General features: G+C 43.3%; 2 protein-coding genes across 2 annotated transcripts in view; one reads left to right on the top strand and one right to left on the bottom strand.

The window, feature by feature from the left end:
* The window catches only part of gpx3 (glutathione peroxidase 3), a 133,048-nt gene that overhangs the window by 90,026 nt on the left and 16,574 nt on the right, over window positions 1–26,448 (bottom strand). The window lies entirely within an intron of this gene.
* tspan17 (tetraspanin 17) overlaps window positions 4,445–26,448 on the top strand; it is a 30,694-nt gene continuing 8,690 nt past the window's right edge. Inside the window, exons 1-4 of the mRNA XM_052076203.1 lie at window positions 4,445–4,959; window positions 11,710–11,760; window positions 24,594–24,740; window positions 25,901–26,071. Of these exons, the coding sequence (XP_051932163.1) occupies window positions 4,876–4,959; window positions 11,710–11,760; window positions 24,594–24,740; window positions 25,901–26,071 (453 nt within the window). The 5' untranslated portion in view covers window positions 4,445–4,875. The remainder of the gene's footprint in view (window positions 4,960–11,709; window positions 11,761–24,593; window positions 24,741–25,900; window positions 26,072–26,448) is intronic.

The following is a 26,448-nucleotide window of genomic DNA, read 5'->3' as shown; positions in this document are numbered from 1 at the left end:
GGGTTATCTGCGAATATTATAATGATGAGTATTATTGTGGTTATAGTTTGCAGTGTTGTCAAGCTGCACTGCATTACACAGACATATTTACATTAGTTCTTTAATCGTCATTGATTATTCAGATATTGATCAACATCGACCTCCCTTAATCCCAACATATAGGAAAAATACGCACGCACCTCTCCGTAGGACTGACTCATACGTCTGTCATACAATTCAGCGAAGCGAATTTGTGCAATTTATATCGCATCCAAACTTGACATCTCACCAGGAACCATGAAATTTCGCAGTTGCTTCCCCTGTTCCGTTTTAATGAAAAAGGGAAGAAACAGGAATTCATCATTTGAGACACAAGAGGCCGCTGTTGAGGTCAGAAATGCGAAAACGAGTTTCATGGTATGACTGACTGCTTGGAATAGTGCACACACACTGGAGTAACAGCCAGTGGAACTGCACTGTATTCAAATTATGAGGTTCCTCCCGGAGATGCTTGGCCAAGTACTGCAGACACCTTCACTTGTTGCCTGTTTGTGGGTCTTGCGTCCTTCATTTTTGCCTTCAGTGGGTGAAAAGCAGTGGCGTACGGTCAGGGCCAGCAAGGCCTTCTCTGCTGGCCTAAACATTCTCAGAAAAGTAAATTTAATAAATTTACTTTTCTGAGAATAACATAAATGTAATTTGTTACTTTATTTTCATAAATATGTCAATAACATGATTTTCTGTATTCTTTACGTCATATTATTTCCACTTAGTCGAGTGGCGTTCAATGTTACTTCAAATAACATTGAAAGCCACACGATAAATAAAGCCACTCGATAAGCAAATTTATTTCAGATAGCTTGTGTTGCCAGGGAAACTAAACTCGCTGGGGCGTTCAGATTAAACAGAGCAGGCCCCTGTGCGCTGTAAATGAACGGACACATATTCAGGTTGCAATAGCCAATCAGATCACGAGTCTGCGTACCAGGGGCAGCTCGAAGGGTCTACCTCGACAATGGACGTGCACGCTCGGTGATTGGATTAGCGCCTGCTAGAGGGAGCTATTGCTGCATTTTGACCTAAAATGGCCAAAGGAGAAGACGTTGATCTGGTTGCAGGACTACTTTCCACACAATTTTCAAGACGAACCTTTCACTGGATTTACATATCTGAGTTGTTTTACCAAGGCAGCAAGGAAACATCAGAGCACGGCTGGGCACTTACAAACTACGGTGCGTTTAAAAACATTTGGGGACACTCGCGTAGATCTGTAGCTCAGTGAACAGGAACTACATTGGTGAGTAAATGAATTTTATTTTACATTTCTTCTTTTTATTTTATTTCGTTAGTATTAATGGTCACAAAATAAAATAACAAAGATACAAAAATGTATCAAATAAATCACCTCACCCGCAACTTATCATGGCGCATTGTAGTCACCTTTGTGCACTAAAATTCATTGAATCTTAGCTGCTCAACATTTTCAGGTATTTGCTGTTGTATAGCCTATTCTCAAAATGCAAATGATCTCTTAATTTTATTTTCAAAGAATAGCTTGTCTTGTTATTGTTTGGTTGGTATCTTTCTTATATGAAACTGCGACATTGCGCAATTTATTGGACAGACTTGTTTATGATCACACAGCGTAATTTGGGTGGCATTTTATTTAGTATTTTTTTAGATCTTTTTATTTTTGACAATATCTGTAAATTTAGTTTCCTGCTCTTAATTGTGAATGCATACTTGATGGTTTTAAATGCTCCTGAAATTAAGTGCTGCTGCCCGATGAGCCTATATTGTGTTCATGTATGTGACGTCACTGAAGGCCTAAGGTTGAAATGCATGGCCCGCCACTGGTGAAAAGTATGTTCTTTTGGCTTGAGAAAAAGTCACTGCTCACTTGGTCATTGTAAAATATTCTTTGCCTTCAAAAGTCTCGAGTTTCTTTTCACAGTATGTTTCGGGTCATTTGTCATCGCCAAAGTGAAGATGTGAATTACCATCTTTTAAATTTTGTAGCATTATGATGAATGTGCACACAGTGTAAAAACTTACAGTACACCTGAAAAAAAAGTTACCATAACTAAAATCTGTAAAACATGAGAACCACTCACGGCCCCAAAATAACCTGAATTATAAAACCATTATTTTTTTTTTTGTGGTAGTAAAACACAGAAACCGGAGCAACTGGTTTAGCACCAGGATGCCTCAACGTGGTCACCTTTCAGGTTGGGAGAAGACTGCCCCACCATCTTCATCAAGCCACACTGAAGAGATGGCGCCTCGCGTCATGACACATGCATACTGCCGTGAACATTTTAAAATTGTATTGTGTTTGGGTTATAAACGTTTTCTGACAAAATCTACTGTGTTTTGTAATAAATATTTTTTTTGGTTCGGGGTAGGGCGGCCCGGTAGTCCAGTGGTTAGCACGTTGGCTTCACAGTGCAGAGGTACCGGGTTCGATTCCAGCTCCGGCCTCCCTGTGTGGAGTTTGCATGTTCTCCCCGGGCCTGCGTGGGTTTTCTCCGGGTGCTCCGGTTTCCTCCCACATTCCAAAAACATGCGTGGCAGGCTGATTGAACACTCTGAATTGTCCCTAGGTGTGAGTGTGAGCGTGGATGGTTGTTCGTCTATGTGTGCCCTGCGATTGGCTGGCAACCGATCCAGGGTGTCCCCCGCCTACTGCCCGAAGACAGCTGGGATGGGCTCCAGCACCCCCCGCGACCCTAGTGAGGATCAAGCGGCTCGGAAGATGAATGAATGAATGAATGGTTCGGGGTACTATATGTGAAAAGTATCAATATATTTACCGATAAGATCAAGAGAGTCGAACATTACCATTGTCTTCTTCCTCTTCCTAACCGCTTGATCCTCACTAGGGTCGCGGGGGGTGCTGGAGCCTATCCCAGCTGTCTCCGGGCAGTAGGCGGGGGACACCCTGAATCGGTTGCCAGCCAATCGCAGGGCACACAGAGACGAACAACCATTCGCACTCACACTCACACCTGGGGACAATTTAGAGTGTTCAATCAGCCTGCCATGCATATTTTTGGAATGTGGGAGGAAACCGGAGCACCCGGAGAAAACCCACGCAGGCCCGGGGAGAACATGCAAACTCCACACAGGGAGGCCGGAGCTGGAATCGAACCCGGTACCTCTGCACTGTGAAGCCGACGTGCTAACCACTGGTCTACCGGGCCGTACCATTGTCTAGATTACCTTAAATATACTGTACATACAATTCCAGAAAACAATACCTTTGAGATGTGTACAGAAAAGTACACATTTATAAAGATAATCTAGTATAGTGATTCTCAACTGGTGAGTCCAAAGTGAGTCGAGGACAGCTAGTTTATAAAAAAGTGTATCCGTCGCATAAAGATAATGGTAAACATGTCAGCCTCCTCTAAAATAGGGCATGACCCATGTCGTTTAATTCGCTATAAATCCTATATAAATCCTTTCGGATTTTCCTATGACAACATAAAAAAATTAAAATACATATAAAAATATTAACATTAAAAATACATATTTTTTCCATATTATTGAAATTAAGTGTTGTTCTTTCATGATTGAACATTGACAAGTTCTACATTTCTTCTCACTGATCCTATAACCCTTGTATTGTGTTTGGGTCCGAATTAACCCGTTTTCAGGCAACAGATGGGAACAGCTTTCTATCACCACTGATTCTATGACTATATAAAATGTACATTAATGTGATGGAACATATTTGTTCCCCATGTTATTGAAATGAAGTGTTGTTCTTTTCATGATTGAACATTGACAAGTTTTCAATTTCTACCCAATGTCCCTTTAAATGAAATTTGCTATACAAAAAATAGGAGAACATTAATTGATGCCAGTGAGTACTCAAATTGTGAATACTCGTACTGCTATCGTCTGAAAAAATGGTATCGAACACCCCGATTTGAAGGCACAGTATGCGATACATGTGTTTGTCACAGACTACTTTTTAAACAAAACATGTTCTTTATTGTGCGTAATGTCTATGCAACAAAAGAAATTCCGGGTCCCAGGGTGACAACATTTGAGAAACATTGATCTTGTGCGTGATGTGTTCATTGCAGAAAAAAAGAACACATGCAAAATAAAAAATCATGTTAGTTGAATTTAAGATTAAACATTGTCAAAAGGTGTGAATGTGATTCTTTACTTGTCCAAAGGTGTGAATGTGAATAAGATTCGTTACTTTACCATTTGTTTTTGAGTACAAGTGCTATTGAGAATGGATGTACACTTCTTCTTGGGGGCGTGGGGGGGAACTTAATTTGCATGACAACTAAACAGGTGGCCGTAAAGCCATTAACACATACATTTGACGATTAAAAAAAGTCGTGCCAGGGGGATTTTAGAAATAACATAATTAAAGGAGGAGCACAAAACAACAATTTAAAGTTGTTGTGACCAAAGGTGAAACGAAGTGTCTCACACTTGTGTCTGTTTACGTCTGTCACTCCAGCTTCGACGACAGATGATGACGTATGGGTGTTGTCCCATCGCAAAGGGGCAACTATTTGAACACGGCATTTGTTATTCCCTTACGTGAGTTAACGCTTGGAAATGGAGTTTCGGCGAAATGCGTATAAGACTACACGGACTCGTATTTGTTGTTGTTGTTATTTTGAGGATGTAATGCAAATGGGGAAAGTTGTGTGCTAGCTAGCCTAGCATGCTAACGGTCAACGAGGAAACCTAGTTATGTTCGTAACTTCTGAGTCTGACCGGGGTAGTATAAAACCTATTTTTATTCTCTTATGGAACGTGTTAACCCTCACTTCAGGTGTTTAACAACTGCGGTTTTGGTCTAATTTATTCCACAGCGACCGTAGTAGTTCATTAGCTCGCTCGTTAGCACCTATCTTTGGAAGAATGAACAGAAAATACAAATATAAAGAAGCAGAAGTCAGCTGCTGCGTCAAATACTTCCTATTTGGATTCAATATTCTATTCTGGGTAAGTAAATACGATCTTTCAACATTTATGATGTATGTAAACATGTAGTGACACGTTTATTGCAAATTTTTAGTCGCTTGTGGTTCGAAATGAGCTAAATTAGCTTAACGTTTGCGATGTAGTTGAGACAAACTGCTCATGAACGTCCACCATCACTCAGTGGACTGCTACATGAATATACGTTATTTAATTTAATGGGAAATGTTTTATTTGTTGTTGTTACTATGATAAACTTAATAGTAGCTGGTTCACCTGCTTGAGAGGACATCATATCGTAGTTATTCACAATGAAACAAAGCAAGACACTTACTATTATTTTTTAAAATATGTTTCGTTTTTTAATCTTCTTCCCGTCCCTTTGCCTCTTTCTGTCTTTGCTGAACATGTTATGATTTGCCAAACATATTACGAAAAACAATGCCAAATAAAGATGAGGAAATATGAGTTGTTAAGCAGCTGGCGGAGATGCCATCAAGTATTGTCACTGTTGTTTTTCGGCATGGCGCAAGTTTCATCTGCATTGTGCAAGCATCTGCCCACGTCATCTTTACAACCACTGCCACTTAGCAGCAAAGTTTCTCTCTTCAGCCGCCTGCATGGGCCCCAGTGCGATTAGTGTCGTAGTATAATGTCTGGGTTTGATCCGTGAGGTCTTCCCACACACACATGCTTCGAAATGGCCAGGCTCGCTTTCTTTCTCATGCCCTTTTCACTGACTCAAGCACTGTAGAGGCTGGCCTCTGGGACAGCATTGTTTCTCTCACTTCCACACCCATAAATGCACAAAAAGTGATGGTGAGAACAATGACTAGGGGGAGCAATGGTTGGCTGTCTTGGCTCATATAGTCCGCCAGTGTCTGGCTCATCAGCCACATAGGCAAATGTCCTCCTTATTCCCATCATTTCATCACCACCTCCAAGTGTCCTCCAAACTTGGGGATGGTACAAATCAGAGATGACGTGAGATTCGTGTTACCAGTTATTTGAATCTTAATTCAATAGAACTGAGTATTTAAGCAGGAAGCATTCAGTCATCAGGCTAATGTGTTGAGGCTGGTTTTCGTCTTGTTTGGCACTTTGGCCAACCTAAAAGTCCTGTATGAGCACTCCTACTTAAACAAGTCACAGCTCATTGTTTTTTTTTCACCTGTTAGTAATCGCCACAAGATGTTTTCTTCTTGCACGAGCTGTGAAACTGGTCTTGTCAGACAAGCCAACACATTGTTGAATAGGCAGCAATGGGGTTTATTCTCATGAAATCAACCCATTTGTCTTTCCTAGTGTTCTCTTGTCAGCCTTGACAATGATGCCTAAAATAAGACTAACATGCCCAAGAGTCAAACTATCGTGGGCAATGAAATCTTTTCGACTCGGATTCTTCCAATGTCCAGGCATCCTCGGTGTTGACAGCCAGGCATTCTCTCGCTTGGGAACAAAACACATTCTGTCGTTCCTCAGAATAGACACATTTCTCACATCCACATAATTAATCACATTTTCTGCTTGAGCTGCTGAAATGTTTGGAAGCTCTGCATTCTGTAATTAAGAGCGTGTTAAGCTCTAACCAGGTTGCTGAGTCGCTTAGATGGAGGCTCTGTGTTTATTAGCCAGCATCAACCCTCAGCGCACGTGCCTATTTGGCACTAAAACGCTTATGGAGTCATGTGTGAATGGAGTCAGTGGCCATTCATTGTAATTTTTCATCACAAGTCATCTTCTAACATCCGTATTAGAGAAAGAGAGCATTGTTGGAATTTTACGCCAGTCGGAATCAGAAAGTAGGGATGAAGGAGTGTAACGATACATCTATTTAATCTATGTGTGATGATCCAGCCACTGTATTTTCACAACTAAGACGCACATAAAAGTCTTACATTTTCTCTAAAATGGATGGGGCACCGAATAATGCGGATCGCCTTGTGTATGCGCCAAGTTCCAGCATCTGTGAATGCTGTTGTGTGACCGATGACTGACGTTGTGCCGACACGTTGCTTATGTAGAGGTAAGGTGGACGCAACTGAGGGCAGCATGCGGATGTTAAGGTGGCAAGTGTGGGTGTGAAAGAGGACGCGAAAGGCACTAAGTGTAATGTTCTGCTTTACATTAAATAAAGACGCTTTCTTGGAGATTTTCAACCTTTACTCTGCTGTTCTGCCGGCCTCGCTTCCATTACCTACGATTCTCTCAACCAATCCCCACATCCATACATTCCGACATACCCGCTTGGGCGACAGCATGTGATGAGGGACAGGGGTGCTTTGCATTTTGAATTACCACAAAAAGATTGCCAACAAATACATCCAGCCCAACCACATCACTAACATGGACAAAGTGCTGCTCGCTTTCAACATCTCAGTGAACCACGCTGTAGAGAAGCCAGCATGGTAGAGATACGCACAATGGGGTGCATGAAGTCTGGGTTTACTGTTGTGCTGAGTTGCAAGGGTAATGGACAAAAACGGCCAAAGTGAAGTTGCGAGCACGGTGGGAGCGATGGCGAAGACTGCGAGGCAGCGCTGGGCGAGTTACGCCACAATTTGTGAATGGATTGTGGATACTTGGGTTTACGTGTCTGCTTGCACTGTTGTTCGGGTTTACGCAAAAGCTGGCATCATTTCTGAGGAGCTGCACAGCAACGAGAGTGAATCTGACAATGCAGCTGGGCAAGTTCTTGATTGTGAACATGCCCAGCTGTTCATTTCGGATACAGAAGATTAGGACTTTGATGGATTTGAGGATGAGGATTGATTAAAAAAAATAAAAATAAATAACAACGTGAGAACATTGTTAAATGCTTCAATAAAGTACAACCGAACACAGTTGTGCTCCCGCTGCCTTTTTAAAAATTATATATTTGATCACTTACTTTTTGACATTTTAGGGCAAGCTGAGCTTCCCTTGCAGTCTTCGCCTCTGCATTGTATACATAGTTCAGCATTGTATAATTGTAAAAAATAAAGCTGACTACTTCACGGATTTCGCCTATCATGGGTTCTTTTTGGAACGTAACCCCCGTGGTAAATGAGGGTTCACTGTATACAGGGCTTGAAAGTGTGACCAATATGCTCGCCAATACCCCTGTTTTTCTCAATGTGTGCTCATAAAAATGTAATCTGGTTGCACTGCGCGAGTGCATGTTTTAATTTACATGCAGTGAAGGAACAAAAGGAATCTAACCATTTCAGCTGAGCTTAATTTGGTGTTTAAACCGTCGTTTTCATCATGCTGTTCACATTTCGACATCTAACATTTCAACAGCACCTCGGCGTTGCCAGACTTAAAAAAAGACATTCTCAGAGGGATTTGGCCTCTGAGTTTTGAGATTTATCAGCAGGTTGCAACAGAGCGATAGAGTCTGGGTGAGTCAAAGAAATCTGTAAAAGCCTACAGCCTTAAACATAAAACAAAAAACGAACGTTGAATGTTATCTAAAATTGCCCGTGTATTTAAATGAATTGTTTCTTTTCTATATCCTGATGATGAAGAATGTGCATGCAGTCACATAGATGTCGTCAAGTGAGGTCTGAACTCATTATCTTAATAATTAACTCAGAATGTACAGTATTTATTTATTTCAATGTTAAACTTTAGCCACTCAAAAACTATGACAAGATCATGGCCAACCGGTGCCAACATCGTTGATATTAGCGCAAGCTAGACTGCAAATACAATTTAGTGGCTGTTGTTTGCGTGTGGCATTGGTATACCAAAGTAATACCTGCCAAAGACAAATGTAAATTGTATTACTAGTTACAACAAAGAGTTGTTTTTTTTTTCTTTCTTGTGTGGCATGGCAGAGAGTTGGAGTAGCCATTCCTCAATTGATAAAACTCCAGACTCCCCAAAAACATCATCGTACGGTGTCCTTGTTGATGATGAACCTCGATCTTTCAAAGTGTTTTGCTGTTATTGCATGTAATTCTTGTTTTCGGGTGTTTATTTCATAATTAATCTGCCTTACGTAAAAACGGATTTGGCAGTATGAATTGTGATGAATACATTCTGAGGGGCCGATGATTTTGTGTTGTGAGTACTGTTCATGTCTCATCACTGCCAGCTGACAGTATTGACGCAGCAGGAGATATGAGAGATGTGATGGATTGATGCAAAGATAATGTTAGATGTTTTGTGTGTCTACACTGATCCAGTAGTTGGTCAATGTTAACAGGATTAACTGACGAAGCTCCCTTTAGTATTGATAATCTCCGTATTAACACACGACTGGATTGGTTATGCTCAAATGCACTCGGTCTGAGATGAAATGACACCTCCAAATTATGGCAAGGCTTCCTTTTCTGTAAGAATTGCAAATTGATTGCTTTTGTATGACTCAGGTTTCTCATGCAGTTACGAAACCAAGGATGCGTGTGCGTGTGCGGGTGTGTGTGTGTGTGTGTGTGTGTGTGTGTGTGTGTGATATCAAAAGTTCCTCACTATAAAGGCCAACCCAGCTTGTGGGATCTCAACACATTATTTTTCATCAAACAAAATAGACATTTGCCATTCTATAAATCTGCACGGGTCTTTTTCTACAAATTGATTTTAATCAGGGCACCGTATTTACTGTTTTCATGATTTGTTCGTCAACTTTGATGCATTAAAATGTGTGATACTTTTTTTGAGTCATCCATTTTACTGAGCAGCAGTTTCATGACACCCTGGAGAAGCATTCGGGGGTTTTTATTTGATCCAATGTTCATGAGTAAAGCCAGCGTAATGAGGTACAAGTTATCCTGCAAAACGCATAACATGCTTATACTACTCTACTTATTTCCTTAAGCGAAGGGCAGCATGTTTAGGATGCTATCTATGTAAATGTATATTGATCATTTATTTTGGGGTTTTCCTTCATTTATGTTTGACTTATCGTCACATTATCTTGCTGGGTAGTGATGGGTCCATGAGGCTTCATGACGTCTGTTGACACAATGGCACACTGTGTTGATACTGTGTCGCTGACCACTGACACCTGCTGGACTTTCAAAATCCCTGCAGGCAACCCACTAGACAGACTGAACTGACTGATTTGATGACGAAGTGGATACAATATAATTCACATCTATGCATTCATATTGTATTATTCAATATGTTTGAATAAGGTGACAATTATGTAAATGAGGATGCTAGTGGGCTTTGTCTTCACAAATTTTTATTTAGAAAATTAAGTTGTGTTTTGAATTTCACACGCTCGCATGGCACTGGGGATGCCGGCGTACAGAGAAATTGCTTTGCGAGGTTGGAGAGGTTTGCAAAAGTAGCGTGTTGGTCCTTCGATTATAACAGCGGGTCCTGACTTCGTGCAATTTTCCCCTCTGCCAGGTATCGCTGGACCTCAGGTATAGTATCTGCTGTTGCACTTCTTCCCAGTTTCTCTACCTCATCATCCAAATGTCGCCACAGGTCATCTAAAAAAAACAAACCTAACAAATTTGGCATTTAGAACAGTTTCCAAAAAAAAACAAACTAATAATGATGAGTAACATTCCAGATGTAGTTGCAGAGGTGCTTTTGTTGGTGTATGATATTTCTGTATGACAAATTCGACATTTAACCTGAAACTGATGCATTCTACACGTTTACAGTCAATGTAAATTGTTTACATAGGAGTGTCGACATGTACACAACATGTACACCCCATCACAGGCCAAACATAGAGAAACAAGCATTCTTAAGTGAAGTCTAGCAGCATCTCTGCTGACAACTAATGAAGACAAGAAGTATAGAAAAGGTATGGTTACCGCCAACCCTCCCAAGCCCTACGCTGCTCGTTTGTTTGTTAACGGTGAGTTACGGCTAGTCAGCTAAGTTTGGGAGGATGGAATGAACATGCGCCACTATCAACGGGTTGCAATCTTGTTTGCCCGTGGGGTGCACCACGCAAAACAATCACGCAAAACATGTTGAAAATACCACACGGTAGTTTGATCAGATCAACATTACAGTAACGGGAGCGTCCTTAGAATTGGCGGGAGTGGGGAATCCGGGCTAAAATACTGGCTTATTATCATGCGACATGAATCTGGCTGAAGACAATGTTACATGTGTGTTTTTTTTTAAAAATCATTCTTTTATGTTTAGGTTCACTGTAAACTGCTGTTAAATTGCATATGGCACACTCACATTATGGTTATTGGAAAGGTCACTTGTAAATTACATTTTTGTTTGGAAAAAAAAATGGACGAAGTGACGGCTCATAACTTGACAAACTTCAGTTGTCAAGGTACCACTATATTTGAAACAATGTTTCACAAGCCCCAATTACCACCACACTTTAGCACGGACTGCCGTCAATTATAATCCAATGAGACTCATGATTAGATTTGAATCACAATGAAAATATAATTTGCTTTTGTGTTGTTTTGTTTGTTCCAATAAAAGGTTCTGCAGCCCACCCGTTCCCCCCTCCTTGTGAGCCCCTGCTTACATCCCTCACAGGGACAGGAAGCTAATACTGGAAAGATTTTTCCATAATCCTCTGGATTTCACATCCTCAGTCTCTTAAGTGGCCCGGAGCAATGAATTCCACCTGCAAATGCAATGATTAAGATTCTCTTTGAAGCCTTGGAAAAACAGTTTTACAGATTTAGCTATTTGCAGTGAGATGAATTCCCACAATGTAGACATTGCAACATTATTTTGCATGTCTCTGGACAGATTTCTAATTGTTCATATCCGGTTATTAAATACTGTATCTGTTACATTGTTGTTCTGTCTGACGGAGGCCCGCTTTCTTTGCTCTTTGTTTTACAGTTACTGGGAGCAGCATTCCTTGCCATAGGCCTGTGGGCATGGGCGGAGAAGGTACATTTCAACACACGCATGTGAACATGCAGTGCTCACACGCATAACTTGCATTCTTCCAATATTTTTACTGCAACACACATAAAAAAAGGAAATCATTGGGTAAGAAAGGGTTTAAAAAGGAAACATTTTAAAATTAGAAGATAGCGTTTATTTTGAACACACCCATTTTTAATGTCGGCCAAATTATTGGAGCGTGCGCCTGACCGATGTGGTTTGTTGCATGGTTGTGTCCTATTAGAGTGAATATTAAATCAATGTGCTCCGGTTTCCTCCCACATTCCAAAAACATGCGTGGCAGGCTGATTGAACACTCTAAATTGTCCCTGGGTGTGAGTGTGAGCGTGGAGGGTTGTTCGTCTATGTGTGCCCTGCGATTGGCTGGCAACCGATTCAGGGTGTCCCCCGCCTACTGCCCGGAGACGGCTGGGATGGGCTCCAGCACCCCCCGCGACCCTAGTGAGGATCAAGCGGTACGGAAGATGAATGAATGAATGAATGAATGAATGAATGAATGTAGCCAAATGTCTGCACTATAGGCTTTCGCGGGGCATGTGGTAGATTGTATAAATTATATAAATTTGCCTCACGGCAAAGATGGGGCGATAAAGCCTGTCGGTGATGTCATCGGTTCTGCCTCAGTGTGCCCACGAAGCAGGATGAGTAGCTTCAAAAACAAAAAGACAAAAACAAAAAACAGTGCTCCTTGAGTAAATTTGCAAACCGATAGATAGTAAGCGAAAAAATGTCATTCTGATCATGGGAGCAAAGAAAAAAAATGTCCTGCCCTTTGATTAAAAATTAAAAAAAAAGTGTTGGTCTAGCACAGGGGTCAGCAACCCAAAATGCTGAAAGAACCAAAGAGGACAACCCCCCCCCCCCCCCCCAAAAAAACCTCAAATATGTCTGGAGCCGCAAAAAAATAAAAGCCTTCTATATGAAGGAAACACATGCTCTATGTATGTAGGAGACTGGGCTGTCTCGGAATTGTTTGTTATTCATTCTTTTTTTTGTGTGTTCACAAATGCCCCCCATAGAATTTATTTTGTAATTTCCTCGCCTGATGTTTTATTTTTGTGTATTATTTTCTCTTTTCTTAGTGTCAGTGAAGTGATCATGAATTTCCGTTTTTCAGAGGCTGTCTTTGAACGGCTCTCGAGTTGAACGAGAAGAGAGAAGGCACGGAGTCGGAAGCAGACGTGTCTGTCTTTGTCGAGACTGTTAAAAGCATAAATAAAGTGTACGTTTTTAAAAAAACAACACCACAGCTCTCCTTTTTCGGAGCTGCAACATGTATCTATATCTATTTGAGCTATATTAGCCTCCTATCAAAATCTTTTTCCATTTTCAAACATTTTTATAAAGCTCCATGGAGCCATTAAATGTTGCGAAAGAGCCGCTTGTTGCTGACCCCCGGACTAGCATTACAAAAGCCATTCCACATATTACATTTAAGCAAAGACATGGTCTCATCCCAAACAATGTTTTCAAGACATGATGAAAACCCTTATCCGTGTTACCTAAGTATCAAGCCATGCCAGTTAGTTGTAGTTACTGTGGTCTTGTTTGGGTCACACCATTTAGCCTTTTATATTTGCATTTTAGAGAGGAGTCTGTTGTACGTTGAAATGTTTGTATTTTTTGTGTTGTTTTACATGATAAATTGTATCAAGTGTAGTCAGTTGCTTCAAACCTCAAAAACAGACAACTAAAAGAAGCTACAGTGAAAGCCTGGAAAAGGGTCACCCCCCCCCCCCCAAAAAAAAGCAGTAGTTTATTGAAACCAAAGGTGGATGGCGTTATTACAATCAAATGATTTATGTCTAGTCTTTCTGTTCCCAATACCTTTTCTGACTCCTAAATCCTTTTTTGAAGTTCCTGCATACTGTTTCAATACTTTTGAAGTGCATTGAATTCATGGACAAAGCATATTCAAGTCTGCAGATAAGCAGCTCACGAGCATGCCACCGATTCTCTCGGTATTGCAGTGTCCTCAGGTTTGTGAGATTAGGGACCTTTTGGTAAACCTCCATAAATTGACGCCAACTCTATTTGTAACCGTAGTGGGGCATAAAAAGGACAGGTCCTGTCATTAAACTCCCATTATCAGTGGATCAGTAAAAACATTTAAAAACCCTCTTCAGTCCTGTTCCTAGTGAACATGTTCATTAATTATCTTGAAATTATACATGCCGGCTCCCTAAATACTATGTCTTTGTGGTAGCACGTTCCGATTAGTACCGTGTGGTCCTGAACCCTGCAAATTGCCTCCACCCAAGTCCCTTGGTGGAACCGCTTCAATAATTTAAAGGTATTAGGGCTGAATGATTAATGACAAGTACAGGATTGGAATAATGGTTGGTTCGCATCTCAGGGACTAAAATAATTATTCTCATCACGACTGCATTCAGCTATTGTGTGCATTTGTTAGTTCTCAGTTTTTAAACTTGAGAAGGCTGTCTTTTTCCTCACCACAGCCTAAAACACAATACTAATAATCATTATCAGCCTAGTAATAATAATGATGAAAAACAAATAATAATGATAATAATGATGATGATGGAAATAAACAAATGAAATAAAGGAAAATAACCATAACAACCTTTCCGTGACCCTGACAGAGGGACCCATTAGATCTCCACTTTCTTGGCATTCGTAGTAGTTGCTGAAATAAAATTATTTATTATTATTATTTTTTTTAATTGGAACAACACAAACAAAATCAAAGAGCAATGTTGCGTTCATTTTCTCCAGGCTTTTCTTGAACTATATCAACAGAATAAATTTACTCATACTAAATCAAACACTAACCCTTTCAGGGACAGCGGTTTCTACAGTGGACAGTTTATCATGTTATTAGGGTTAAGGGATAAATATGGTTCATAATCATTTTAAAACACTTTCAAATACCTGTATTTATGACCAGTGATTTTGAGAGAATGTTCTGATTTCTCTTTTTTGGCCCCCCTCATTTTTGCATGTTTCTGTGTTTAATCTGTCCGGCTCAGTGACTCTGAATAGAAAAATACTATTGTGGCTCATTATGTACCTTAAAGGTCTGGACTCTGTCACCTTCCTGTCCCCTGGATTTGTCTAAAACAATTGACTTATTAGATTGAGTGACGCTCCGAAACGGGGTTTTACACAGATGTAGAGAAGACTGAGATCACTGTTTTCTGAGTTATGCCAATTGAGTATGCATCCTACCATTCAAAACAATAGGTTTGTCATTTCTCCTGGTTTCTTTGACAAACATTCAATGTTGAGTCACACCTCAGTTGGAAGCCAGGTTTTTGTCAGGTCAAAAGGGAGAGCCGTGTAAATCTGATGAGAAACCTTTTCACCTTTTAAACTGACCAACAATCAATTGAATTGAAAAAGTACAATGCTGAAAGCAGTTCAAATGCATTTAGTGTTTTTGTGAATTCAAGGGGAAGATGTCCAAGCCACGATTTTGATCTTTATAATTTTGCGTTTACACAAAATTTTACTTACACGAGGGCTCGGCAATTAATCAGAATGATCAAATTTGGCTTCTGTCTGTCTTCAAAACATTCTAATTGAAGAAAAGTGATGAATATGCAGAAGGACATGGGGTTCTCTTCATTTTTAAAACATTGATATAAAGTCAATGTAAAATCCCATTGACATGCGAACGCAAAATTAGCATCAACACAGGTGTCATAATACTTGACACATTTTTTTATCCCAGTCTTTGAAAAACGACTTATTTTTAATGCAGTTGAATCACGACTCTCTTCTTTTCTCATTGGAAGCGTGTACAGTAATCCCTCGTTTAGCGCGGGGGTTACGTTCCAAAAAGAACTAGTGATAAGTGAAATCCATGAAGTAGGATTTATTTAAAAAAAAATTAAAAAGCAAAAAAATGTGAGAGGGAAGAAATTTCAAATGTGCTGTACAATAAAGTTGTACTTGGTACTTGATAGTCAGCTTTATTTTTTAGCCTCTGGATACAATGCAGAGGTGATTGCTCTGAGGCTGCAAGAGAAGCTCAGCTTCCCCTAAAATGTCCAAAAATAAGTGATCAAATACATGTGTGTACATACAATTGTGTGGACATGTCATTGACTAAATATGCGCTACAACTCGCTCAACTTTTTTCCCAATCTCTGGCAATAAAACATTATACCGACTGAATTGGAGATACACCCAATAATAGCAAAACACTTTGAAAGATCGAGGTTCATCATCAACAAGGACACCGTACGATGAAGTTTTTGGGGAATCTGGAGTTTAATCAATTGAGGAATGGCTACTCCAACTCTCTGCCATGCCACACAAGAAAGAAAAAAAAAACAACTCTTTGTTGTAACTAGTAATACAATTTACATTTGTCTTTGGCAGGTATTACTTTGGTATACCAATGCCACACGCAAACAACAGCCACTAAATTGTATTTGCAGTCTAGCTTGCGCTAATATCAACGATGTTGGCACCGGTTGGCCATGATCTTGTCATAGTTTTTGAGTGGCTAAAGTTTAACATTGAAATAAATAAATACTGTACATTCTGAGTTAATTATTAAGATAATGAGTTCAGACCTCACTTGACGACATCTATGTGACTGCATGCACATTCTTCATCATCAGGATATAGAAAAGAAACAATTCATTTAAATACACGGGCAATTTTAGATAACATTCAACGTTCGTTTTTTGTTTTATGTCTAAGGCTGTAGGCTTTTACAGATTTCTTTGACTCATCCAGACTCTATCGCTCTGTTGCAACCTGCTGATGAATCTCAAAACTCAGAGGCCAAATCCCTCTGAGAATGTCTTTTTTTAAGTCTGGCAATGTCGAGGTGCTGTTGAAATGTTAGATGTCGAAATGTGAACAGCATGATGAAAACGACGGTTTAAACACCAAATTAAGCTCAGCTGAAATAGTTAGATTCCTTTAGTTTCTTCACTGTATGTAAATTAAAACATGCACTCGCGCAGTGCAACCAGATTACATTTTTACGAGCACACATTGAGAAAAACAGGAGTATTGGTGAGCATATTGGTCACACTTTCAAGCCCTGTATACAGTGAACCCTCATTTACCACATGGGTTACCTTCCAAAAAGAACCCACAACAGGCGAAATCCGTGAAGTAGTCAGCTTTATTTTTTTACAATTATACAATACTGAACTATGTATACAATGCAGAGGCGATTGCTCTAAGATTGCAAGGGAAGCTCAGCTTCCCCTCAAATGTCAAAAAGTAAGTGATCAAATATATGTGTGTACATACAATTGTGTGGACATGTCATTGACTAAAAATGCGCTACAACTCTTTTCCGAATCAGCTTCTTAAGACTGGTTACGTCGCGACTCTCTTCTCATTCATTCCCACAGCTTCACTGTGTTTTAAACTGTGTGAACGCTGGGCGTCGACTACGCGGACGCGTGGCGTCGAGAGAGTTCAGTGTAGGTTGTCCCAATGCATTGAAACGAGACGAGTCATTGGATAAATGCTGGTTTTGTCTCGCCCATCGGATGCTCAGCGTCTCTGGGAGTCTATGGACAATGGGCGTTTATAGTCTGGCCAGGAAGCTCAGCTTTTCTGCATGATGATTGGATGATCAGTCTGAGGCGGAATCTCTTTTTGATTGACAGCGAAATGAGCCAATCACAGATCTTATGGTGAAGGCAACCTTCTCTTTTTTTTTTTTGAAAAGCCACGGAGAGTAGAATTCACGTATAAATAAACGGACACATTTTATGATGTAGGCCGAAACTGAGCTTCCCCTCCTTGACAGAGCAGCATCCGCCACTGATACAATAAAACCGAAGACCAAAAATTTGCAAAAGTAGATTTTGCAAGCTGTACAGAGACGAGGTGCGGAGACTGTTCACGTCGGTCAGTGCCTGAGCCAATCAGGATGCAGAACACAATTCACTGTTTAAAATCATTTAAAAAAACTGCACTCAAAAAGATCTGTGAAACAGCGAAGCCGCAGAAAGTGAACCGCGTTAGAGCGAGGGATGACTGTACTCCATTTCTCCATGCATGTATGTACTGTATGTACATTGCCACACCTCCCCCAAGAGCCCAATGTGCACACAGCAGGGTCAGAGACCGTGTTTGTTTGTTTTTTCTTTTTTTAAGCAGTGTTATTTTTGTAGTTATGTTGTCGTTGTCCTTGGAAGTTACATTCCAACTTGAGTTTTCAAGGGTTCAAAAATCAAGGATACAAAGCTCCCAGGACTTTTTTATCAACACAAATTTCCACATGATGTGATACGAAATATAATACCGATAGTCCCAGGTGAGTCCAGTGCATCCCAAGGCTTGTGAAAGTAAAGACAGAACAAAAACACAATATGATAAAGAGAGAAGCGAGATGCTTATTCGCCGTTTCAATGTGTACAAATGGAAGGCATCAAAAGTGTGGATCCTGCAGAATGAAAAGGCAAGCAATGTTACCACTAAGTTGCGCACGTGAGCAATTGCACACTTCTCTCACCCTCTCAGCCCACACACACGCTCACACTACATTTCTACACTCTTCATTTCCACCACACTTTAATCTACAAACAGGCCACAAGACTATTCCCACTTCCTTTACAGTTTCAGTCATGCGACCGAGGGTGTGCACTCAGTTGTTCTACGATAATTTTTAATGTATTGACAAAAATTCACTCACACACCTCAGACGGGAGGCCGTGGACTGCTCCATTGAGGAAGTGCAAAAATGGACATGGTTTACACGCCCCTTGAATGAGGTTCTTTCGTGCGTTTCCAAGGTCAGCTGACTAGGATTTTTTTTGTTTTCTGAAATAAAGTTTTCCATTACTGATGAGTGGACAATGTGCGAACATAGTTATACAAAGACTGGCTGAATTAATTATGCTTAAAATAACCCATGCTATAATAAAAGTAACTTGGGCCGCTTTTATTTGTGTCATAATTGGAATGTTCTAGTTTGCTATTAAGGTCATTTTACTTTTTTCATAACTTACTACATCACATTCCTTGATTGCAGGTTTTGGACAGGTGTGATCAGGGTTTGGCCGCCGCGTGCGTGTCAGATGTTGCTCACCGTGGTCCATGGAATGCTCAGGGAGTAGTTGGTATGAATGCTCAGAGGGATGGAAAACTAGAGGGAACATTGAATGCAACAGGCTTGAATTTCAAGGTCATTGTGTGCTTGACAAAAATGAGAATAAAGTGTTCAATGTGGAGGGATGAATGGGCATTATTAGGTGATGATACTATAGTAGTTTTGAGTAGTTGAGTTTTAGTCGTTGAATAAATACTAAGTTTGGAGTCACGCAATAATCGTTATATTAATTGTGATCCATCCATCCATCCATCCATCATCTACCGCTTATCCGGGACCGGGTCGCGGGGGCAACAGCTTTAGCAGGGAAGCCCAGACTTCCCTCTCCCTAGCTACTTCTTCCAGCTCTCCCCGGGGGATCCCGAGTCGTTCCCAGGCAAGCTGGGTGACATAGTCTCTCCAGCGTGTCCTGGGTCTTCCTCGGGGTCTCCTCCCGGTGGGACATGACCGGAACACCTCACCAGGGTGGCGCTCAGGAGGCATCCGAATGAGATGCCCAAGCCACCTCATCTGGCTCCTCTCGATGTGGAGGAGAAGCGGCTCGACTCTGAGCCCCTCCCGGATCACTGAACTTTTCACCTTATCTCTAAGGGAGAGCCCGGACACCCTGCGGAGAAAAAACTCATTTCAGCCGCTTGTATCCGGGATCTCGTTCTTTCGGTCATGACCCATAGCTCGTGACCATAGGTGAGGGTTGGGACGTAGATCGACCGGTAAATTGAGAGCTTCGCCCTTCGGCTCAGCTCCTTCTTCACCACGACAGACCGATACAACGTCCGCATCACAGCAGACGCTGCACCGATCCGCCTGTCGATCTCCCGCTCCCTCCTACCCCCACTCGTGAACAAGACCCCAAGATACTTGAACTCCTCCACTTGGGGTAAGATCTCCTCCCCGACCCGGAGGGGGCACTCCACCCTTTTCCGACTGAGGACCATGGTTTCAGATTTGGAGGTGCTGATTTTCATCCCAACCGCTTCACACTCGGCTGCGAAACGCTCCAGTGAGAGTTGGAGAGCCCCGTTTGAAGGAGCCAACAGCACCACACCATCTGCAAAAAGCAGGGATGTAATACTGAGGCCCCCAAAACGGACCCCCTCAACGCTTCGGCTGCGCCTAGAAATTCTGTCCATAAAGGTTATGAACAGAATCGGCGACAAAGGGCAGCCTTGGCGCAGTCCCACGCCCACTGGAAACGATTCCGACTTACTGCCGGCAATGCGAACCAAACTCTGACATCGGTGGTATAGTGACCGAACAGCCCGTATCAGGGGGTTCGGTACCACATACCCACGAAGCACCCCCCACAGAACTCCCCGAGGGACACGGTCAAATGCCTTCTCCAAGTCCACAAAACACATGTAGACTGGTTGGGCGAATTCCCACATACCCTCAAGGACCCTGCTAAGGGTGTAGAGCTGGTCTACTGTTCCACGGCCGGGACGAAAACCACACTGCTCCTCCTCAATCTGAGGCTCGACTTCCTGACGGACCCTCCTCTCCAGCACCCCTGAATAGACCTTACCAGGGAGGCTGAGGAGTGTGATCCCTCTGTAGTTGGAACACACCCTCCGGTCCCCCTTTTTAAAAAGAGGGACTACCACCCCGGTCTGCCAATCCAGAGGCACTCTCCCCGTTGACCACGCGATGTTGCAGAGGCGTGTCAACCAGGACAGCCCCACAACATCCAGAGCCTTGAAGAACTCCGGGCGGATCTCATCCACCCCTGGGGCCTTGCCACCGAGGAGCTTTTTAACAACATCGGTGACTTCAACCACAGAGATAGGAGAGCCCACCTCAGAGTCCCCAGGCTCTGCTTCCTCCAAGGAAGGCGTGTTGCTGGAGTTGAGGAGGTCTTCGAAGTACCCTGCCCACCGGTTCAAAACGTCCCGAGTCGAAGTCAGCAGTGCCCCATCCCCACTGTACACAGTGTTGGTGGTGCACTGCTTCCCCCTCCTGAGACGTCGGATGGTGGACCAGAATTTCCTCGAAGCCGTCCGGAAGTCGGCTTCCATGGCCTCACCGAACTCTTCCCACGCTCGGGTTTTTGCCTCGGCGACCACCGAAGCCGCGGTCCGCTTGGCCAGTCGATACCCGTCAGCTGCCTCTGGGGTCCCACAGGCCATAAAGGCTCGATAGGACTCCTTCTTCAGCTTGACGGCATCCCTTACTGCTGGTGTCCACCAGCGAGTACGGGGATTGCCGCCACGACAGGCACCAACCACCTTACGGCCACAACTCAGATTGGCCGCCTCAACAATAGAGGCACGGAACATGGTCCACTCGGACTCAATGTCCCCCGTCCCCCCCGGAACATGGGAAAAGCTCTGTCGGAGGTGGGAGTTGAAACTCCTTCTGACAGGGGATTCCGCCAGACGCTCCCAACAAACCCTCACTATACGTTTGGGTCTGCCAGGACGGACCGGCATCTTTCCCCACCATCGGAGCCTACTCACCACCAGGTGGTGATCAGTTGATAGCTCCGCCCCTCTCTTCACTCGAGTGTCCAGAACATGCGGCCGCAAATCCGATGATACAACTACAAAGTCGATCATCGAACTGTGGCCTGGGGTGTCCTGGTGCCAAGTGCACATATGGACACCCTTATGTTTGAACAAGGTGTTCGTTATGGACAATCCGTGACGAGCACAGAAGTCCAATAACAAAACACCACTCGGGTTTTGATCGGGGGGGGCCGTTCCTCCCAATCATGCCCCTCCAGGTCTCACTGTCATTGCCCACGTGAGCATTGAAGTCCCCCAGCAGAACAAGGGAGTCCCCAGCAGGAGTACTCTCCAGCACACCCTCCAAGGACTCCAAAAAGGGTGGGTATGCTGAGCTGCTGTTTGGTGCATATGCACAAACAACAGTCAGGACCCGTCCACCCACCTGAAGGCGGAGGGAGGCAACCCTCTCGTCTACTGGTGTGAACCCCAATGTACAGGCACTGAGCCGGGGGGCAATGAGTATGCCCACACCTGCTCTGCGCCTCTCACCGTGAGCAACTCCAGAGTGGAAGAGAGTCCAACCCCTCTCGAGAGAACTGGTACCAGAACCCAGGCTGTGTGTGGAGGCAAGTCCGACTATATCCAGTCGGAAATTCTCTGCCTCACACACCAGCTCGGGCTCCTTCCCTGCCAGAGAGGTGACATTCCATGTCCCAAGAGCTAGCTTCTGCAGCCGAGGATCGGACCGCCAGGGTCCCCGCCTTTGGCTGCCGCCCAGCTCACATTGCACCCGACCCCTTTGGCCCCTCTCATGGGTGGTGAGCCCATGGGAAGGGGGACCCACGTTGCCTCTTCGGGCTGTGCCCGGCCGGGCCCCATGGGTGTAAGCCCGGCCATCAGGCGCCTGCCAACGAGCCCCACCTCCAGGCCTGGCTCCAGAGGGGGGCCCCGGTGACCCGCGTCCGGGCAAGGGAAACCTAGATCCATTTATTTTTATCATCATTGGGGTCTTTTGAGCCGTGCTTTGTCTGGCCCCTCACCTAGAACCTGTTTGCCATGGGTGACCCTGCCAGGGGCATAAAGCCCCAGACAACTTAGCTTCTAGGATCATTGGGACACACAAACCCCTCCACCACGGTAAGGTGACGACTCACGGAGGGGTTAATTGTGATGTCAATCACAAATCATCATTGTGAATATTACTATTCCTACAATTGTCCGTCCCTAACCAAGGCCCAATTTATTTATGTTTCTTATCTGTAGAAGCCGATGTATACGTTCGATTCATACTTTATCAGCTGCAAAGATGGTCATCACATGGATTGTTTACATTTGTACAGTGGTTCTTAACCCTTATAGAAGTACCGAACCCTACCAGTTCATATGCACATTCACCATACCCTTCCATCCATCCAATTATCCGAACCGCTCAATCCTCACTAGGGGTCGCGGTGGGTGCTGGAGCCTATCCCAGCCGTCTTTGGGCAGTAGGCGGGGGACACCCTGAACCGGTTGCCAGCCAATCGCAGGGCACACAGAGACGAACAACCATGCGCTCTCAAAAAATACACCTAGGGACAATTTAGTGTGTTCAATCAGCTTGCCATGCATGTTTTTGGAATGTGGGAGGAAACTGGAGTACCTGGAGAAAACCCACACAGGCCCGGGGAGAACATGCAAACTCCACACAGGGAGGCCGGAGCTGGAATTGAACCCGGTACCTCTGCACTGTGAAGTCGACATGCTAACCACTGGACTACCGGGCCGCCCACCAAACCCTTCATGAGTGAAGGATAAATATATATAATTCAAGATATTAAAAAATAAATTCATGTAATTCAAGATATTAAAAACACATTTATGGAGCGGCCTGCGTGGGTTTTCTCCGGGTGCTCCGGTTTCCTCCCACATTCCAAAAACATGCGTGGCAGGCTGATTGAACACTCTAAATTGTCCCTAGGTGTGAGTGTGAGCGTGGTTGGTAGTTTGTCTCTTTGTGCCCTGCGATTGGCTGGCAACCGATTCAGGGTGTCCCCTGCCTACTGCCTGCAGACAGCTGGGATAGGCTCCAGCACCCCCCGTGACCCTTGTGAGGATCAAGCGGTTCGGAAGATGAATGAATGAAAAAACACATTTATGCGGCGGCCTGCGTGGGTTTTCTCCGGGTGCTCCGGTTTCCTCCCACATTCCAAAAACATGCGTGGCAGGCTGATTGAACACTCTAAATTGTCCCTAGGTGTGAGTGTGAGCGTGGTTGGTAGTTTGTCTCTTTGTGCCCTGCGATTGGCTGGCAACCGATTCAGGGTGTCCCCTGCCTACTGCCTGCAGACAGCTGGGATAGGCTCCAGCACCCCCCGTGACCCTTGTGAGGATCAAGCGGTTCGGAAGATGAATGAATGAAAAAACACATTTATTAAAACAGAAAAAAGTAAATAAAGTTTCAGAAGATAACTATACTTTTTTTTGTTTAATTGTACGACGTACTATCACGACAGTCAAGCGACGATGAAGCGAACTAAATTTCCCACAGCACTGATTGGACAAGCAATGTCATGTGATCATCTGCAGCCAGTGATGGCCAAGCGGGTGTGTTGAGTCGAGTGTGTCTCACCCTGCATGGCAGAGGTTCTGTCGAGTCGAACCCAGGTTAAGAAACACTGCATTAGTATAATCAGTAAATGATATTGCAACATAAAATTATTAAATTTTTCTGTCAAGTCATTTGAACTGACCTGAACAAAAATATGATCGTTTTGGAAAACTATGATAATAATTTGAAAAATGCCCGATGGAACACCCTTGGCTGTCTTCAGCCATGAATTTGTAGTCTACTTAATTACAAATTAAAAAGAGGGAGTGTAGCGGATTATATTTTCACTTGTTTATATCACTATAAAATGCCACTCTTTGACATATATACAAAAGTGTGACGAAACACTACATTCACTCTAAAAGAGCTTAGTGAAAGGAAAAGAATACTGTAAGGTGGAGCATAGCCGGTTTGGGCAGGATGTTCAGAGGAAGGATACGTTTGTGGACATTGGCAAAAACCTGTGAACTGTGCTCCTAATAAATGTCACTTTGTTTCACAGCTTTGTCAGATGGCTCCAAATATGGCAGTTAAAATAATAAAAGCATGTTTTATTCATAATGCAGTCCACATCTTTTTTTGGAGGGCGGGTGGGCACTTTTGAGTATTATCTGTGTCATAAGATGAGCTTTAAATATTTCTCTTTGACATCCCAAAGAAAACGGTGGGATGTCTCAATCGATGGAAATATCATTTTCACTGTTGTATTTTCCTCCTTCTCCCTTAGGGCGTGCTGTCCAATCTGTCATCCATCACAGATCTTGGGGGTTTCGACCCCGTTTGGCTCTTCATTGTTGTCGGAGGGGTCATGTTCGTGCTGGGCTTTGCTGGATGCATTGGAGCACTGCGGGAGAACACGCGCCTGCTTAAATTTGTAAGCTGCCTCCTCACTTTCAAAGGCCACACACGCACGCACACACACACACACACACACACACACCAGTCTAACCACTTGAGCCCTCCTTCAGAAGAGCAGTTCACGCACAGAGCAGAGGCTGTCACAGGTGTCGCTGTCGCTTGAAGAGAAACCACCCCCCAAAAACGTGTCGTCTCCCCGCCAAAGGTCAAAGAACGCGGATCCGAACATCCTAACGTTGCTCTTTGCCTTTTGGTGTGCAAATAAAGTAGAATAGTTTTAAATCCCAAATAAACACCCTCCATGTTGGGGGATGTATTCTGGTTCGACTGACAGCTGATGCAGACAAACCCGAGTAGCTCTTACCTGCAGCCGATTTCCATTAGCAGCAGTAAGTCAGGCGTCTGAGAGAGGAGTTAATAGGGTTTTGCTACATGAATCATTAGCCTGTCTCCACCTACGTTTACTGTAAGGGGATGATTTAATGCTACCTCTGGGGCTGCACTTTTTGCCGAGCAAATTGAGCCTTCAACAGGACCATCAGACTAACACTGCTTGTAAAATTAACAATATTAAGTGGTACTGACTCGGGCTGCACAAAAATGGAAAAGCATGTGACATGCGATAGGGATTTTGACTACCGCGATACTGCGACTAGGGATGTTCTGATGAGTTTTAAGCTGCCGATACCGATTCCGATCATCAATGAATGTGATCGGCCAGTAATGACAGCGAGCACGTCGCGTGGATTCGGGTCTAAAATTTTCAATCTTTGAGCTACAACTACCGATTTATATTAAATAATCCTTTAAACTGTTCATTCTTAGCTCATCAAACGTAATAAATTGCATTATATTTACATTTTGTGTGTGTGTGTAGCGAGAGGGGGGACAGAGAAAAGGAGGTAAAGGGAGAGAGACAGACAGAGAGAAGGAACGGAAGCGAGATATTTTTTGAAGTTATACTATTTTGTGGTCGTGATCCCCCTAAATACTGTTCTCCTACCTGGTTTAAGGTTGCATGTGATTGAAGTCAGATAAAAGCATACAGGTCCACTTGCACATCTTTGCGATAAGCATATTGCACAGGGATTTTATCGCGTTGACGATATTTTTTTTTAATGTATTGCGCAGCCCTACCACTCTCCATCTGTACTGACCGCTTGTGACCTTTTTTAGTTCTCCGTGTTCCTGGGTTTGATCTTCTTCCTGGAACTCGCTGCAGGAATTCTCGCCTTCGTCTTTAAGGATTGGATCAAAGACCAGCTCAACTTCTTCATTAACAACAATATCAAGGCTTACCGCGATGACATCGACTTGCAGAATCTCATTGACTTCGCCCAGGGATACGTAAGGCTGCCGCTGCTGCCGAAAACTACTATCCACACAGATGCCCCGCTTTTCTGAAGTCTTATTTGGAGGCAGATGTTCTGGACAGAGGGTACCGGTCTGCTATAAATGTCAAAGTGAATGTAATTGTGATCATCCAATTAGAAGAGGTGGCAAGGCTAATTGGTTCCCATGTAAAAACAATGGGCTTTGTTTCTACATAAAGCCGACTACCGTTTCTTTTGTTTGTTATCTGGAGCCGCTATCTTTGCCACCGTGAGCTGCCACCCCACGTAAGCAGAAGTCGGACTGCCTCAGAGCCTTTCCAAGACCAGATCAAACATAATCCTTGTCTCTTGGTTGTTGGCAAATTGTCAGTTAACATTTCTGTCTGTTGT

Source organism: Hippocampus zosterae, chromosome 1 (genome assembly GCF_025434085.1).
Source record: "Hippocampus zosterae strain Florida chromosome 1, ASM2543408v3, whole genome shotgun sequence".
Taxonomy (NCBI): Eukaryota; Metazoa; Chordata; class Actinopteri; order Syngnathiformes; family Syngnathidae; genus Hippocampus; species Hippocampus zosterae.
The sequence above is the reverse complement of the archived record's forward strand: the minus strand, read 5'-3'. Positions and strand labels throughout refer to the sequence as shown.